The sequence below is a fragment of the Canis lupus genome, chromosome 25, assembly GCF_048164855.1.
Source record: "Canis lupus baileyi chromosome 25, mCanLup2.hap1, whole genome shotgun sequence".
Classification (NCBI taxonomy): domain Eukaryota; kingdom Metazoa; phylum Chordata; class Mammalia; order Carnivora; family Canidae; genus Canis; species Canis lupus.
Window position 1 is genome coordinate 2341091 of NC_132862.1, and position 18021 is coordinate 2359111.

General features: G+C 46.8%; 1 protein-coding gene and 1 pseudogene across 1 annotated transcript; one reads left to right on the forward strand and one right to left on the reverse strand.

Annotated features, from left to right (window-relative positions):
• The first annotated feature begins 622 nt into the window (after window positions 1-622).
• On the forward strand, window positions 623-9466 carry LOC140617033 (keratin, type II cytoskeletal 2 oral-like). Its single transcript, XM_072797818.1, has 9 exons — window positions 623-1279; window positions 2565-2785; window positions 4118-4178; window positions 4861-4956; window positions 5552-5716; window positions 5824-5949; window positions 6584-6804; window positions 8120-8154; window positions 8556-9466. The coding sequence occupies exons 1-9, from the start codon at window positions 629-631 to the stop codon at window positions 8966-8968; spliced, it is 1989 nt and encodes a 662-aa protein (XP_072653919.1). The 5' UTR covers window positions 623-628; the 3' UTR covers window positions 8969-9466.
• A 5054-nt stretch (window positions 9467-14520) lies between these two features.
• Window positions 14521-15140, reverse strand: LOC140616929 (ADP-ribosylation factor-like protein 2-binding protein pseudogene; annotated as a pseudogene).
• Between the last annotated feature and the right edge of the window lie 2881 nt (window positions 15141-18021).

The window sequence follows — 18021 nt, forward strand, 5'->3', positions numbered from 1 at the left end:
CAGCGCTGCTCAGCTCCAATGACGCGCTGGCTCCAATGGAGCCTTTGGCTGAGGTGCTGCCAGAGTGGGTCTCTGCTCCCGTCTTCCCCCACCCCAAGCCCTCCTCTGGACATTTTTCTCAAAAGGTGGGCACAGATGACATGTTACCGGGCCGTGGCACTCTGGCATTGCAGGGAGGGACCCAGCTCACATGGAAGAAGCTGTCTGGTCCTCACCCCTGTGTCATGGAACTCAGCGCCTCCTAATCCCCTGGTGTCAAAACCCAATTCATCCTGCTGGATCAGGTGCTGTCTGAGTTCCCTAAGCCCCCTGAGGAAATCACAGGGAAGAAGGGAGGAGAGCTCCAGTCTTTTGTCAACTGTGGCAAGTTTGGGTGATTAAGCTAAAAAAGCAAAGTCATTTTGGTCCAGAGGATTAGTTTTGAGGTGTGTTGCAAATCTAGAAGTAACTTATTGCCTGCGAGGCAAACCAAACCCAAGATGACTCTCAGCTAATTGCCTGCCTTTCCTTGTGCCAAGCCTAGCTCCTTGGTATATAAAGGCCAGCCTCCTCTTCGTCCCCATCCTCTCCCTTCATCCCCCTCGGCTTTTGCTAAGTGATTGTTATCTGACCTCCAAGCTCTCTCACCATGAACAGACAAGTCTGCAAGACATCTGGTGGCGGCAGCCAGGGCTTCTCGGGCCGCTCCGCCGTGGTCTCAGGCAGCAGCAGGATGAGCAGTGTGGCCCGCTCCGGGGGAGCCAGTGGAGGGGCCTGCGGGTTCCGGGGTGGAGCGGGAGGCTTCGGCAGTCGCAGCCTCTACAGCCTGGGTGGCAACAAGAGCATCTCCATCAGCGTGGCTGGTGGCTCCCGGGCTGGTGGCTTTGGGGGAGGGCGTAGCAGCAGTGGCAGTGTCTTTGGGGGCGGCTATGGAGGTGGCTTTGGTGGTGGCAGAGGAATAGGAGGTGGCTTTGGAGGAGCTGGTGGCTTTGGAGGAGGAGCTGGTGGCTTTGGAGGAGGTGCTGGTGGCTTTGGTGGAGCTGGTGGCTTTGGTGGGCCCCGTGGCTTTGGTGGGCCCGGAGGCTTTGGTCCTGGTGGCTTTGGTGGCCTTGGTGGCTTTGGTCCTGGTGGCTTTGGTGGTCCTGGTGGCTTCCCCGGGGGAATCCAGGAGGTGACTGTCAACCAGAGCCTCCTGCAGCCCCTCAATGTGGAGATCGACCCCCAGATCGGGCAAGTGAAGACCCAGGAGCGTGAGCAGATCAAGACCCTCAACAACAAGTTTGCCTCCTTCATCGACAAGGTGAGGGCAAAGCTCAGAGGTGCCGTGGAGGGTTTGGGCTGCTCATGGGGTTGGTACATGGAGATGCCGGTGGGATCCGCCAGGCTTACAGGCGGGGGTATTGGCTTCTTGTCCTGATTCTGTCTTGGGCCCCTCAGACAGCAGGCATGTCTGTTTTACTCTTCAGGCCCTGTTTTCCCAGCTATGAAACAGAAAGGGATTTTAGCTTCTGATTTCCTTCTAGGGATAGGACTAAGGAAAACTAAGTGTGGGTCCATGTTTTCAAGAGAACATTCAATTTCTCTTGAAAAGCAGCTTCTTGACAATCTAAACCAGTTGGTAATCAAACTTGCATTAGTAAGAATCTTGGGACTGCCTCTCAGTGATGAGTGTTGGCAACTGACTTACTTTCCAAATGGTGCTATGTTGTAGTTGATAAATTTATATTTTATACATATATCAAAAATATATATTATATATATATTGGCTGATATATATATTTTAAAGATTTTATTTATTTATTCATGAGAGACACAGAGAGAGACAGAGACACAGGCAGAGGGAGAAGCAGGCTCCCTGCGGGGAGGCTGATGTGGGACTCGATCCCAGGACCCTGGGGTCACACCCTGAGCCGAAGGCAGATGCTCAACCACTGAGCCACGCAGGTGCCCCAGCCGATGTTAATTTGAGCTGTCTATGCTGGGGCAGGGAAGGGTGTGCTGGATCTTGGGGAATGAGCCTGGGGTTTGAAGTTAAACCCAGGTCAGCTATAAGCTGAGTAACTGAAAGGGAAAGCAACTAGGGAAAACGTGAAACAACTTAGGAAAAGTTAGATCCTGCTGACTATTTTCACTGCCTGTAGGAAGGTAAAGTTTTCACTTAAAAAATAATTACAATTAACTGTATTTACGCTGACCTTCTATACTTGTGTTCTGAAGGATTCCCATAGACTAGGGCAGTGCCGGCGGTGACTCTTAGCGTGGTCACTTAGTATCCAAGCCACTTTGGGCAACTTAATGTGTTAGAGACTCTGTTTCCTTATCTACGCAGGGGATAATCACATCTCTTTTATAGGTGGTTGTGAGGATTAAATGATTTAGAATAAGTGAAAATAGTGGGTATAGAGTCAACAACACATTGTGGCTCTGTCTCGTCTGCATTCTCATCCTTCTCAGTTAAACAGAACAAAACCCAGAGGGTGTTACAGATTGAACTAGGTTCATTGCCACATTTCCACTCTTTGGGACGCATGATTCCACTTTCTCAACTCAAGAGGCTAACTCCTTTTCTTTCTAACCTAACACAGGTGCGGTTCCTGGAACAGCAGAACAAGGTCCTGGAGACCAAGTGGGAGCTGCTCCAGCAGCAGACCACAGGAGCTGGCTCAGGACCCAACAACCTGGAACCTTTCTTTGAATCCTACATCAGCTTCCTGCGCAGGCAGTTGGATTTGGCTCTAGGGGAGAGAGGAAATCTGGAAGGAGAGCTGAAGAATATGCAGGACCTTGTGGAAGACTTCAAAAAGAAGTGAGGGCCCCAACTGGGGAGTTTCCCCTTCCGGGGGATTAACAGGAAGGCGTAGCTCCAATTTAAGATTTTAACTGTTCCAGACTATACCTTCAGTCAATACTCTTGGATGGATTTGTTGGGTGAAGTGTGACTGAGTGGAACGGGGTGAGAGGGTGGGGACTGAGACTTCTAAGTGGCTGATTATGACAGATTTCTCAGGATCCAGGCAGACCCCCTTCTATACTAGCCTCGATGGATGAGAGAATCCTCCCAGAGTTAAAAGCTGTTTGGGATGGAGAGCGCTCCACACTTACTGTGCATAGGAGTCACCTTGGAAGCTTGTCAGTCCTAGATATTCTGAATCAGTAGGTGTGAGGCATGTCCCAGGAGTCTGAGTCCCCATAGTTCCCAGGGGTTCCTGGCAGATGGTCTAGTACTCTTTCAATGTGCCCAATACTCTGTTTCTGGAGCTTCAATCAGTCTCCTGCATGTTCGGGGTTGTAGTTGATACCCTCTGAGGTCTATGAGAGGCAAATAGGGCCTCTCGAGGTGGGAAGGAAGTTCCAGACATCCCCAGGCTCAGGACTCACAGTGGTGGGCATACCTGCTCTGGGGAGGCCCCATTCTGGTTCAACTGCACAAACCTGATGGGCACCTGCTCTGTGCCAGGCTCTGTGGTGAGCTCTGGGAATCCAGTGGCAACTCGGATTGACATTGCCCAGGAACCTCTCCTCCTGGAACCATTTCCATTTTTTAATCTTTATGAGATCTAGACCCTGGGTGGGAGATTATAGTCATTAACAAGTAGAGGTCTCATAACCTTGATGCATTTGGAAGACAAGAGTTTATTCTTTCCTAAATTCCTGTAAGAAGCAGCTCTAATTAATGGGAAGAGACACAGAACAGAGGCAGAAAGCCTCTTCTGAGCAAATACCTCTCTGGATCTCATATACACACGTTGCACTTTGTGATGTCTGTAGAGTCAGGCAAGTAGTCAGCTTCCTTGATGTCTTCCCCCACCCTGCCTACCCACACTTCAGCCTGTTCCCAGACTTCGCAGAGAAGGTTGAGGCAGTGGCCTGAGCTCTGAAAGGCCTCTAAGCAGGACTGGCTACATAATCCTGGGGGCTCAGTGCAAAATGAAAATGCAAGGCTCTTGTTAAAAAATTATCAAGAATTTCAAGATGGCGCCAGCAGAGCCATTAGATGGAATGAATGTGAGGACCTTCTGAACTCAGTCAGAGCTCCGTGTAACTGCCTAGGTCACATGCCCATGAAGCTGTCTTGTCTCTGGGTGAGGGGATTCCACATGCATGTTTGGGATCCTCATTTTTTTTTTCTCTGTCCCAGGTATGAAGATGAGATTAACAAGCGGAATGCGGCTGAGAATGAGTTTGTGGGGCTCAAGAAGGTAGGAGAACTGGGAAGAGCAGGTTGAGGCTCTATTTCTGGGCACTAACCCCATGGAGTCAGCTGCCCTGGGGCCCAGGGACCCTATGCTGCGTGTAGATTTTACGTTTCTCCTTATGTTTTTGGAAATGAAGGAAGTTGCTCTAAATACATTGTTGATGAGGAAAACATCTTACAATGTTACTGCAATTAATTAATCAGTTAGTAATGTGAACTAATAATGAAGGTTTTATGTGTAGCATTAATCAAGGTTTTCAGCCTACAAGTGTACCCTGGATGTTATTAATAATAACAATCATCCAATACTTGCAGCTTACTTAACCAGTCATCATAAAGATGAGGTAGTGAGAAGAATACCCTCATTTCTATTCAGAAGGTTGGTAATATAATATCCCAAACCCAAAGTCACATGTTAAATAAATGTGATTTTCTACCCTTACTCCAATGCCTGGCTAATATGGTTTATATTTTGTTAAAGCATCAGGGTTTAATTGGTCAAGGCAACTAAAGGGAAGAAAACCGCTTTGATTTTCTTTTAAAAGGGAAAGTGAGGAGTGGAAATTAGGAGGAGGACAGGGGAGGGACAAGGAGGAGGGACAAAGGCTTAGGAAAGACCTGTGAGTGATGGAGGGGCAGTGGGTCATTCTTTTGGGTTTCTGATTTCCTGCCTTTATACCCTGCAGGATGTGGATGCGGCGTACATGACCAAGACGGAGCTGCAAGCCAAGGTGGACAGCCTGACAGATGAACTGAACTTCTTGAGGACCCTCTATGAGATGGTGATTCCTTGATTCCTTGGTTTGCCAAGCTCCAGAGCCTTCTTTTCTGCATCTTCCCAGACATGCTTCCCAAGTAGGAGTTTAGGGGATAGTCAAGTAGAAGAACACCCCCAAATCAGCAACAGGGCTTAGAACTCAACCATGCCCTGCCAGGGAAATGCTCATTTAGGTCTCCCAGCCTGCATAGACCTGGGCCATAGAGCCAGGGTCCCTTTCTGTCTTCTTTGTTTTCCTTCTGTCTTGTCCATTTTGTTCTACACCTTCCTTTTGGCTCCTAAACCAGTACCATAGCTAGCTCCTTCAGACTCCTCCTCCCTACTGCAGTCCCATGGAAACCCCACAGTTGAGCTCACTGGCTGATACTCTCAGGCTGACAACCTGATTATATTTGCACATTAACTTTTTCTTTTAACATGGTTTCTAGCAGCCTTTTGGCTATAGCGGGATGGGGCCTGAAATGCAAGCTTATTTTTCTAACTATCTCATTCCTGGCTCCATTGTTGGGATATATCTGCTGGTAGGAGATTCTTGGACTTCTTCATTCCCAGCATCTTCTGGGGCCAAGGGATGGTGAAAATGATCATGTTCCCCATAGGAGCTGTCTCAGATGCAGAGTCATGTCAGTGACACATCTGTGGTCCTGTCCATGGACAACAACCGCTGCCTGGATCTGGACAGCATCATCGCCGAGGTCAAGGCCCAGTATGAGGAGATTGCCCAGAGAAGCAAGGCCGAGGCTGAGGCATTGTACCAGACCAAGGTGAGAGCCCTCTCCTTGCCCCCATCCTCTAGGTTTAGGTCTTGCTGACCTTCATCAAGAATGTTCTAACACTGCAAAACCATGTTGATTGGTTTCTCTTCTGTCAGCTTGGGGAACTTCAGACCACTGCTGGCAGGCATGGGGATGACCTGAAGAACACCAAGAGTGAGATCGTGGAGCTTAACAGGATGATCCAGAGGCTGCGGGCTGAGATTGAGAATGTTAAGAAGCAGGTGGGTCTGGACCTAATGGAGAGATGCTGAGGGTCTTCTGGGCCTTGGGGAGAAAGAGAAGCAATAACTGCCTCTGTCACATGCTTTCTCTGTCCTTTCATGGTGTCACATGTGGGATAGCAGTCTCTGGGAGAGTCCATTCTCCCAGAGATTCCTTCTGGAATTGGATTCTTGGAAAGCTCCCTAAGGAGATATTGTTGCTCATTCTGGCTTTCCCAGCAAATCTTGCAACTGTAGGGATGGCCTTAAACAATTTCAGTAGAATCTGCCTTCAGCGAACTATTTATCATGTACTTCACAAAACCTCAATGGCTAATTTGTATCACTGGAATAAAGTGATTAATGAGGCAAGGGAGTTTTAAACAGTCTTGCAAAAAAGAGCCAGTTACTAGACCACTACTACCTTTACTAGCAAATCAGTGTTCTTATCTTGATGAGACGTGAGTTAATTTCAATGGGCTAAAGATAAATAGACCAATTGCAAAATGGACTTCTGTTTTCTGGCCATGTGCAATTGCAATTTCTAAGGTAGGGGATGGAGGGATGCTGAACGGGGAAGAAAGTTTTCAGGAAAGATCAGTTGTTTGTTTCTTGGTCACTATGCTAATCGGTCTCCTACCTCTCCCTGCCCCAGAATGCCAACCTGCAGGCAGCCATCGCTGAAGCTGAGCAGCGTGGGGAGATGGCGCTCAAGGATGCCAATGCCAAGCTCCAGGGCTTGCAGACCGCCCTGCAGAAGGCCAAGGATGACCTGGCCCGGCTGCTGAAAGAGTACCAGGAGTTGATGAATGTGAAGCTGGCGCTGGATGTGGAAATAGCCACCTACAGGAAGCTGCTGGAGGGCGAAGAGTGCAGGTGAGAGAGCATGTGGGGTCAGCATTCTCCAGATAAGATTTTAGAGTGACCTTTGATAATAAAGAAAGAGAGCAAGATGATTGGAGAGGACAACTCAGACAAAGAGTAAGGAATCTCCTGAATGACAGAATTTAGCATTCAAGTGCCATCATTTTTTTTTTTTTTTTGTCAATCAAGATCGTCCAATTCTCCATTTTACCAGGACATCGATGTTGTATTACATAGGTCTGTTGATCCTCCTTAGGAGCAATAAGTAAGGAAAAGTGCTTTGGGGTTATGACAAAAGTTATAGTGCTGTCCACTGGAACTTTCTGAGATGACAAAATGTTCTGTGTGCTGTCCAAGACAGTAGCTATTAGTCACTTGAGTACTTGACTTGTGGCGAGCGCAACTGAAGAACTTAGTTTTATACTTAATTTAATTTTAATAAATTTAGATAGCTTTATGTGGATATTGGACAGCACAGTATAGACAGTCCTGCAGCTTTCCACCCCTGCGGCTGTCCATAGGGAAAGGGGCTGATGCACACATACTCTGGAAAAAATAGCACAGTATCAAGTAGCAGATAAGGGCTTAGTGAGTGGATATCAAATGCCAAAGAACTATCAAGGGTTGAGAGATCCTTCTGCTGACTAGCTAGTTGCTCTAAGCATCCTGCATTGTCTCTGTCCTCAGGCAGTTCCCAATCTGAGGGAGGAAGCAGAACTCAGGTGTGAGAAGGAAACTTAAGGATTTTATATAAGTCTCTATGAAAAGGAGTGGGAGTGATGATGGTGCTATAAGTGTCGGGGATTGTGGGACGAAGACAGAGTGGTTGACGATAGTAAGGCACACAGTGGCAAGGTGCACAGACATGCTCCATGTGTGCTCAGGCATGTGGACATGCCTGCTCCATAAACAAGAACGAGGCACAAGAAGAAGGGCTGTGTGGGCAGGACATTTTCAGACTCATCATGTGTTGGGTGTCAGCTCTTCTCACATTTTACCCATATAAACCACTGAGGGGCTAACCAACTGGGGGTTAGGTGTTGAGCAGTCAGCCCGGAACAGATTCTCTGGAAACTAAGGGGAAGAGGATGGACAGATGGAGAAACAGGATGGCTGGTGAAGCTCCTGAACATCTTAACTCCCCCAGAGCAGCCTCTTTTCCTGGGGAGATGTGGTCATGAAGACTCTTGGAATAGCCTTTCTTCCTTTGGGGGCTTGACTCCTAGTGAGGCACATAGGGGCATGGCTCCCAGGGTTATGAACCCTCAGCTCCGTGGCTAATGACTCATGGCGGAAATAACCCACATCTTCTTCTCTTCCTTTTTAGGATGTCTGGAGAATGTCAGAGTGCTGTGAGCATCTGTAAGTCTCCCTTCAAAAATGTTCTCCCTGGGTTGCAAAGCGGGTGACCAGAGACATCCTCACTGACTGACCTATAGCAGGAAAGCTTGGCCTATGCAAGGAGTTCAGGCCACTAAACAGTGCTAGGGTCTCGGGCCATGGTCACACACTCCCCTGCTAGCATAAGTGGGGAAACCCTCTAACGCCAAAGCTAAAATGCCTGTGGTCTTGGGGAGTTCCCTAAGTTGGAGAACCAGAAATTTCTGTGGATGCTACTGGCTCTTGTTCTTGGGGGACACTAGAAGGCCAGGCTCACTCTTGTCAGGGAAGTTGAGCATCTTTCTCAAATTTGCACAACAAGCAGGGTAGGGTTGTCATCCAAACCCAGGTCTTTGCCTAAATTGAGTGCCTGTTCTCCGCAGCGGTGGTCAGCAATGTCACCAGCACAAGCAGTGGCTCTGGTGGAAGCCGTGGAGGGTTCAGTGGTGGCAGCAGCGGTGGCTACAGAGGCGGCAGTACCAGCAGAGGCAGCAGTGGAGGCTACGGAGGAGTCCGCGGTAGCAGCAGTGGAGGCTACCAGAGCGGCAGCAGCGGGGGCTACCAGAGCGGCAGCAGCGGGGGCTACCAGAGCGGCAGCAGCGGGGGCTACCAGAGTGGCAGCAGCGGGAACAGGCTCAGCAGCGGAGGAAGCAGCTCTGTGAGCCAGAGTGGAATTGGCTCCAGCTCTGGTGGCATCCAGACCTCAGGAGGCAGCAGCTATAAGTCTGGCAGTGGAGGCAGCACCAACATCCGCTTCTCTCAGACCACCAGCTCCAGCCAGCACTGCTCCAAGTGATCCTCTGGGGTTAAGCGTCCATGCCCACCTGCATCCCTCTCGGCCTGCCCACAGCACTTCCCACTCTGCCTGGCATCAAAAAATGCCAACCTCCACCTTGCTTTTCTTCAAGTTCCCTGGAGAAGGGGCTGAACTTCTTCCTGGCTCCTCCATCCCCACGACCTCTCCTAGGCCAGGGAGGTCCAACTGCTAATCCCAGATGGTGGTGCCTCTAGATGAGCCTATGATGGCTCCTGAAGATGGTAGCAGTACGTGAGCCCAAACAACTATGGGCCTTCCCAGCCTGGTCTGTTCCCACCCTGACCCATCTCTCTCTCTCAGAGATGATGGTAGTTGATGGTCTGAAGCAGGCATGTTTCAGCCCCGCTGAGGAGGGGGGTGCTAGAAGGTGAATGGTCAAGTTCTCTTGGACTGTTGGTTCTCAGGGTGCCCTCCCCACATCTGGGCATCATGTCCTGACTTACCTCTGCCCCTTTAATTCCCCCAGCTGTGGATGCTCTGGTGATGATTATTTTGCACTTTCTTTTCTCAATAAATTGCACTGTATTTCACATTCGGGTGTTTGGCTTTCATTCAAGGAGTCATAGAATAAGCTGAGGTTCAAGAGTGGAGAGAAATCAGGTGTGGATGGTGGTCTTCCAGAAGTTCAGTGGTGGGTATAAAGGATACTCAATAGTCGTGTCTTCTCCTTTATCCATTTGCCTGGGTTCTTGTGATAGGTCTGTCCGAGAGTGTTAATGTTGCTTAAGTGGGGGCCTCCACCCCCATCCATCCTCTTTGCCTCTGAGTTGACCTCTTGGACCCAGTCTTGGAAAAATAAGGTTTTGCAGTTCATCAAGAGAATAGATTCTACTCGGCCTGCGGTTCCTTTGCTCCAGCTCTCATGTCAGCCAGACAGTGAATTCTCTTGCTGCAAACGCAGCTCCTAGAGTCTGGAGGGATCAATGCATAACACCCTCTTTTCCCTGACCAGATTGTGAGCCAACTAAAAAGTAAGACAAAGGAATACAGGACCTGAGGATTAGGCTAGATTTCCCACCCGGGCAGACACAACATAGGGCCATCATGGCCTTCCCTAAGGGGTGAGGCCCTTCATGGGAGATAGGAGAGCAGAACATCAGCTTGTTATGAACAGTCAGATCCTAAGAGATGGAGGGGCAGAACTATGCATGCCCAGTTCTCCATTCCAAATTAGCTTTTCAGAAAAGAGAAAGAGTAAGAGAGCCACTAGTGGAGTTCACTCCAAATGGGTATAAAATTAGGATTGAGGAAGATGCATACTTGCCCTTACACTGGCATTTCCTGGCTGTTCCTAGAAAGCTGAAACCCAAACCTAGGGAGGAGAGGGACAATGAGACAGCCACTGAAGGAAGCAGGGGAATGGACAGCTTTGGTGGAGTCTCTGTTCCTTTCCCCACGCCCCAATTCAATCCCATCTTCGTGCCTTTGAGCGTGATAACATTCTGGTGTGTAAGTCACTGTGTATCATACATTATCTCCCCACACCCATAAGTCAGATCAGAGCTGGACTAATGAGAGGTCATTTGTACACTAACTGATGGGCCAAGAAGAGTGCCAGGACCTGGTCTCCATGTTCTCGAGCCTGATCCAATCTCCTACACTCACCTCATCTGATCTCCAAAATACAGCAGTTGGATCTCAAGCCTTGGAGGATACTAATTTTAAAGTTCCTATCCTTGAAAGTGTAATAAATCCTTGCCTATCTTTTCAAGGCCTGCTGGCAGAAGGTAGCCCCCTTTCCCATTTACTCTTGGCACAGCTCTGGGTACTGTGGGAGCAGGAGAGGCCATTCTGGTTTGTTGCTCTCACAAGCCAGCAGGAGACATTACAAGAAACATCACCAGCCCCTAGGAAGACACCCCAGATGCTCTGCTCCTTTGTTGCCTAACTAACTTCCTGGGTAGAGGCTGAGTGCACTGGACTAAGCCAGCTCTCATCAGACTGAAGCAGCAGAGTTTGGGGATGGTTGCTCAGTCTCTTTTCCATCATTCCATGTGTGGAGAGCTTGTTCCTGGGTGCTACTTCAGGGCCCTGGGGCATGCAGCGAATACTTAGGGCTTAACTGAAAAAATGAAGAGAGTCATGACAGCCAGACCTCCCTCCCCGCAGCCTGGAATAGGCCACACTCCAAGGCAGGATGAAGCTGAAAGTTGACACTGAGAGCCTGGCAACTTCTTATGAGCTCTTGTGAGGAGAGATGGTGGAGGGGGTTACAGAGGGAGGTGATGAAAGACTACAGGATACTTGGAATCAAGAAAGGGGGTTGATCAAGGCGTGTTGGAGAGGAAGCCTGGAGCAGGCCTGGCAAGAAGAGTCTGGGCAACCTGGAGGAAGGGCAAGGTTGTAGAAGAGATATCCAGACCAAAGACCAGGAGAATTCTGGGACTAGCATCATGTTTTATATTCTTGACACAGGCTGGGATTAAACCATGTGCTGGTGGAGCAGGGAAGCTTCCAAGGTGAGGGCCTCATTTTTGGGTCCAAGCTAGAGGCTGGAGAGAATCAAATGTCTCTAAGTATATGGGAAGCTGGCAGTCCTGAGCTTTCTGCGTCATTAAGAATCCCTCATATTCATCTCCCATGTGAAGATAGAGCTCTGGCAACTTTTTTGCTTTTGAAGGCAGCCAGGATATGCAGAATAGGTATTTACCTTACGGAATGGCCAGAGGGGTGACAGGAGCCTTCCCAAAGTGAAGCTTGAAATCCTACCAGTTATGTCTTTAGGATTAAACAATCTGTCTCCTAGAGGCAACTGCTTCTTCATTCTCTATCCTTTATCCTTTCTTCCTTTTTTTAAAAAAGATTTTATTTATTTATTTATTTGAGAGAGAGAGAGAGAGAAGTGTGGGGAGAGGGAGAGGGAGAGAGAGAATCTTGAACAGACTCTGTGCTGAGTGGAGCCCAATGTGGGGCTTGATCCCACGACCCTGAGATCATGACTTGAGCTGAAATCAAGAATTGGACGCTTCACCTACTGAGTCACCCAGGCGCCCCTATCTTTTATTCTTTATTCTTACTTTTTCCCTCTTCTTCTGAAGATCTTCCTCTATAGGAAGATCTATATCATTCCTCTATGATAAAAACAACACATATCTGTAGCAAAAATGCATAAAATTTAGCAAAGTAAAATAAAAAGATGATTTATAATTCCATCTCCCTGTGACATTTCCCTATGTGTATGCATGTGCACACCCTCCCCCCACACACATACGTAGAGATAGGTGCAGGCAGATGTATCCTCTTTTACAGAATAAAGTGTTTAACAATACATATTGCTTTACAAACTGGTTTTTCACCTAATCTATTGTGGAATTCATTCATTTAGTCATTCAACAACTAGACTGAGTGCTTATCATTTTCCAGATATTGTGCTGGGCTCAGGAATAGAGAGGAGAACATATGTCATCTCTGTTCTCATGGGGTTTATAGTCTGGCTGGGAAGAAACTTACCAAATGATATCTTTCTACAACAACCAATATAGATGGAGATCATTATTTTACTTTTCAGTGCAGACTTTTATTTTTTTTAAAAGTAGGCTCCACATCTAATATAGGGTTGGAACTCACAACCCTAAGATCAAGTCACATGCCTCTACCCACTGAGCCAGCCAGGTGCCCCTCAGTTTCTTATTTTTACTTAAAAAAACCCCACAAAGGTACACATTGGGGATTAAACTACATTTTTTCCTTTTTTAAAACAAGATTTAAAACATTTATTCATGAGAGACACACACACAGAAGGCAGAGACACTGGCAGAGGGAGAAGGAGGCTCCACGCAGGGAGCCTGATGCAGGATTCAATCCTGGACCCCGGGATCACACCCTGAGCAGAAGGCAGATGCTCAGCTGCCTCCCAGGTGTCCCTTTTTCCTTCTTTGTAGAGGTGTGGCATACATGTTTTCTGGTCATTAATATTCTACCAAACATTTTAATTAAACTTAAGCCAGACAGAGGAGCATTATTAAAGCTTTTTGGAATCCCCCTTCCATTCAGACTGCATTAGACCAGTGAATGTCACTTTGGCAGGGAGAAGAATAGAGGTGGGAAGGCACAGCTTGAAGAATCACATTTTTACTAAACTCATCCTAATTCCAACCCAAAACCTAAAAGCTGATTTATACAAGAAAGGATTTTAAGTGAGTCTGCATAAATACTTACTATGCTATACGGAAAGGATGACTTTAGTTTATATTCAGCATACAGTATATATTCATTGGTGTCCAATAAAACAGTAACTCCAAAGAAGAAAATACTTTTGCCTTCATAGCACCAACAATTAAAAACTACAGCCATTTAATACTTAGATCTTTAAGTAGGTAACCACAGACATTTTTTAAAAAAGATTTTATTTATTTATTCATGAGAGACACAGAAAGAGGCAGAGACACAGGCAGAGGGAGAAGCAGGCTCCATGCAGGGAGCCCGATGTGGGACTTGATCCCGGGACCCCAGGATCATGCCCTGGGCTGAAGGCAGATGCTCAACAGCTGAGCCACTCACGCGTCCCAATCACAGACATTCTAAGATTAAACCTACCAGATTAGTCTGAGTATTAATCTACAAAAAGTATTTTTTTTTAGTGGTGGCTGGCTGGCCCAGTTGGTAGAGCATGTGACTCTTGGCCTCAGGGTTGTGAGTTCAAGCCCCACTCTGGGTGTAAAGCCTACTTAAAAGAAAAAAAATTTTTTACCCCCAAAATGATTCTTGTTAAAAAAAAGATCTTTTGCAGCAGTGGTACTACATCAGGACCAGAAGAAGAAAATGATAAAAGAACTGCAAACTTAAGTCTAGGAGTTGATTTTCATATGTAGCTTTTGGGTAAAAGACATCCTTTTTTAGTTTATTCCCACAGCCAAGACTAGTTCTGATTTTCCCATAATGGTGGGCTGAATATAGAGGAGTTTCAGAAATCTGAAGACAAGGGCAGCTGTTTATGTTTTTTTTTTTCTGTTTTGTTTTTGTTTATGTATTTAATAGATGCTGAAAGCAGTTAAGGATAGGGGCACCTGGCTGGCTCAGCAGTTGAGCATCTGCCTTTCACTCAGGTCATGATCCCGGGGTCCTGGGATCGAGTCCCACATCGGTCTCCTGGCATGGAGCCTGCTTCTTCCTCTGCCTGTCTCTGCTTCTCTCTCTCTCTCTGTGTCTTATGAATAAATAAAATCTAAAAAAACCCAAAACAATTACAACAAAATTCCTAAATAAAATCTCCATACAGGTGGGCCATTGGGTTTGAAGGACTGAAACTCTCAACCAGAGCTGTGAGCACGGGGAAGATTTATGCAAAGCCTGCCTGTGGTACTTGGAACAGGGAGGGTTTGTGATTGTGTTGTTCTACTTGTCACAGGAGCATGTATTCTGGGGGCAGGGGCCTTCTAGGTGGAACGCCTGACATAGTCTTGTCCCAGAGCCGTCTGACTTTCAGAAGCACCTGAGAGAGGTGTCTGTTTTGGCAGGAGAACTAGGGCTTACTGAATAGAAGAGGAAAAGAAGACATCCTGGGAGCCTCAGGAAATTATCGTTCTGACCCATCAATACCTGGTGTTAATAACCCCTGTAAAACGGGGCCAGCCTTTCCAGGTGTGTTCTCCAGTCACCGGGAGCAGAAGCCTCTCCTGACTTATTCCCGCCTTGTCCAGGAGGCCGCCACTGCTGCAGGTGGGAGCTGATGCTAGAGATTGCTCCGGGGAAGGGGCCATGGGAGATGATTTGCACAATGAAGTCACTCCTAAACCACTGCTTAAGGCCAGCCTTTGGCCTTCTTTTTCTGCTCTATAGTCCAGAAACATCTGGATGCCAGAAAGTCCGTAAATGTGAACAGCATGTTGAATAGGTCATTGGCCACCTCATCTTCACGGTGCTGTGCTGTTGCTATGGAAGCCACCTTGTTGAATTTGGGAATCCACGCCAGCAGCTGTTCTTCAATGTACTTTTCTACCAAAGAGAGGTATTCATTACAAGCGGGTGTGTAGGTGAGTTCATTCTCTACCTCCTGGTAGTATCTGTCCATGAGGTTTCTCAGCAGTACCTGGAACTCCGCATCCATGACAACGTCCTGGGTAGAGCCAACCACAGCACCAAATTGACCTTCAGAGATGGAAGAGATGGACGATGAGAAGCTCTCTTTTCCCAAGACTTCTGCGGCCTCCATTGGCCTCGGCTACTGGCCGGCGGGCTTCCCCGCAGCCAGGGCTGGCGAATCTGCACTCTGCACCCGGCCCCCATGACTGACTTCCAGGATCCACAGCCCGTCAGCTGTCACAGTGGCCGAGATCATCATTCTTAATGGCTGCAGAATATTCCATTATGTGGATGTAACACATTTTGTTGTGTATGTTTTTTCCACTGTAATAAACATTGCTGCAGTAAACACACATGTCTCAGGACACTTGTCCCATTCATTCTTTAAGGTAACTTTCGAGATGTGGAATTGCTAAGCCACTTTAAAATTTTGATTTATATTGTCAGTCTACTGTCCAGAACGAGTGTACCAGTTAGTAATTTTACAAATAATATATAAGACTTCCTGTTTCTCCAGTTGTACATTCTGTGATATTCTTTTTTTTTTAAAGATTTATTTATTTATTCATGATAGACATAGAGAGGCAGAGACACAGGAGGGGAGAGAAGCAGGCTCCATGCCGGGACTCCAGGATCACGCCCTGGGCCAAAGGCCGGTGCCAAACTGCTGAGCTACCCAGGGATCCCCTGTGATATTCTTTTTAAATTTTGAGTTTGTATGTTTGATTTTCATTTCTCTGATTGCTAATGAGATTGAACCTTATAAATATGGTACATATTATTTAATTATTAACATTTTAAATATATTAGCTATTTAATTTTCATTTTCTGTAAATTGTTTCCATTTATTCAGTCCATTTTCTCTTTGGATGATCATTTTAGTTTTCTTATTAATCTACTCGTCCAAGACAAGGGTTCCAATAGCACCTGAGCCACTCAGAAGGCTAGAATCTAGGCAACATTCTTAATTGGGCCAGGATGAGTGCCCTGTGGGGGAAGTAGGGGTGAGGAAGGCAGAACCTGGCCCAGGGACAGGGAAGCCAGAGGGGGCTGACAGGATTGCAGGGAAGTGGGGCCAAGTTCCAAGTGGGGGAAGTCACCTCTAAAATCATGTCTGCAATGGTGGATGAGATGATGAAGTTGGGAGGCGGGGTGGCTAAGAGAGAAATGGAAGCTGGATCAGTCCCATAGGATGAAGGGTCTGCTGTGGATGGCCCTCCAACACTAATCCTGCTTTATTCACTTCCCTACAGCATTGATCCTAAAAGCACTCCAGTACATTTTCTGCCCACATTTTCCATCTATGAGGAGGAGGAGGAGGATGAGGAGGATGCCTCTCTTCAGGCAAGAGCTAGTTCTCCTGGGGAGAGTAGAGAAGACCCTGAGATCCTTTTTTTTTTTTTTTTTTGACCCTGAGATCCTTGAAGACCCTGGAAATGAAGAGCCAGTGGCAGTGGGCAGCTCATGGCTGATACCAAAGATTTATGACAAAATTCTGCAGGGATTTGGAAGGGAGTAGGTCCCATGACTTGCTGCCATCTGCTTAATTATAAACCTTTCCTGGGACATTCAGAAAAGCTGAGCTGTGGGTGGGACAGGGATTGATTGATGTGCTAACTGATTGGGTCAGTCTCCTCAGCCCACCTCCTACCTTGTCTGTCCATTCTAGACATTCCCTCCCCACTCCACCCCCCACCCATGGCTGAGTTTCTGAGGATTCCACTGTGATGCCCAAGGTCACTGAAGTCAAGACTTTATTAGCTGATCTTTGGCTCCTAAGAGATGAAGATAAACTCCTCTAAGAATTTTCCCTGCTGCTAGGCTGCTGGGGCTAACCTCCCCTAATCTACCTTTTACTGGCAACTGGGGAGAGCGATTGGCAAAGGTGTGCATTAAAGCTCCTTTCTCGTGCTACTGTTTAGACTAGTCTTTTGGTTGTTTCAAGACAGGTTCCACCTTACTAAAGATGCAGTTACTCATATGCAAAGCCTACACAGTACACATTTGAAAGCCCATAAATTTATTTCATGTACCTTTTGCTCTGAGAAAATAATTACGATGCAGGGTCTTATCTGTCCAACAGTAATCCTTCATGATGGAAATTCAAAGAAAACCTGGGACTTGAGGCATTTTTAACAGTTGTTTTCAACTTCGAATAATTATTACTGTTCAGTTAGAATGAAGTGCAATTTTTTTTTTTAGTGTGGGTGCAAAGGGAGAACAAGAAGCTCAGTCAGGCTTCATACCCCATGCTCAACATGAAGCTTGACATAGGGCTCAATCTTGCAATCCTGAGGTTGTGACTTCAGCTAAAATAAAGAGTTGGACACTTAACCAACTGAGCCAGCAAGGCACCCCAAGTACAAATTTTAGCAGAGTTGAGTGGGTCTGCCCAATTTCCCTATCTGCACATGGCTGATGCATCTGAGTTTTCTGACTGTAATCCCTGCCTCATCCACCACACACCTACACACACACACACACACACACACACACACACACACACATGCTTGCCTTTTTGAAACAGAGAAGCACTTGTTAAAAAAATAAAATTCAGTTGAGTAAATGTGAAGATCTAATTGGCTTTAAAAATGATTCAAGAGTTGGGCAGCATCCCATCTAGCAAGTAGAAGGGAGCTCAATGACCCAAACAAAAGGATTTTAAAGGCAGGGGGAAGGCATAAAAAAAGGAGAAAGGATTTATTAGTAAGGAATGCATTGTTCAGGCAAGGTTACCTTTCCAAGAGGAGTGGAAGGGGGTCTATCAGTAAATTTCCTGGTATTGACCAGGAAATTCTACATTGATTGGCTAAAGGTTGAAAGTGCAGTTAAGTTAGGTGTTAAGTCTTAGTTTACTGACTTGTCCTAGATGATGCTATTTTGGGCCTGTGATTTTTCTTTTTAACACTCCAGATAGCAAAAACAAAACAAAACAAAACAAAACAAAAACAAAACAAAACAAAACCAAAACCAAAAAAACCCCTCAAAACCCCAAAACCCTACCACACACA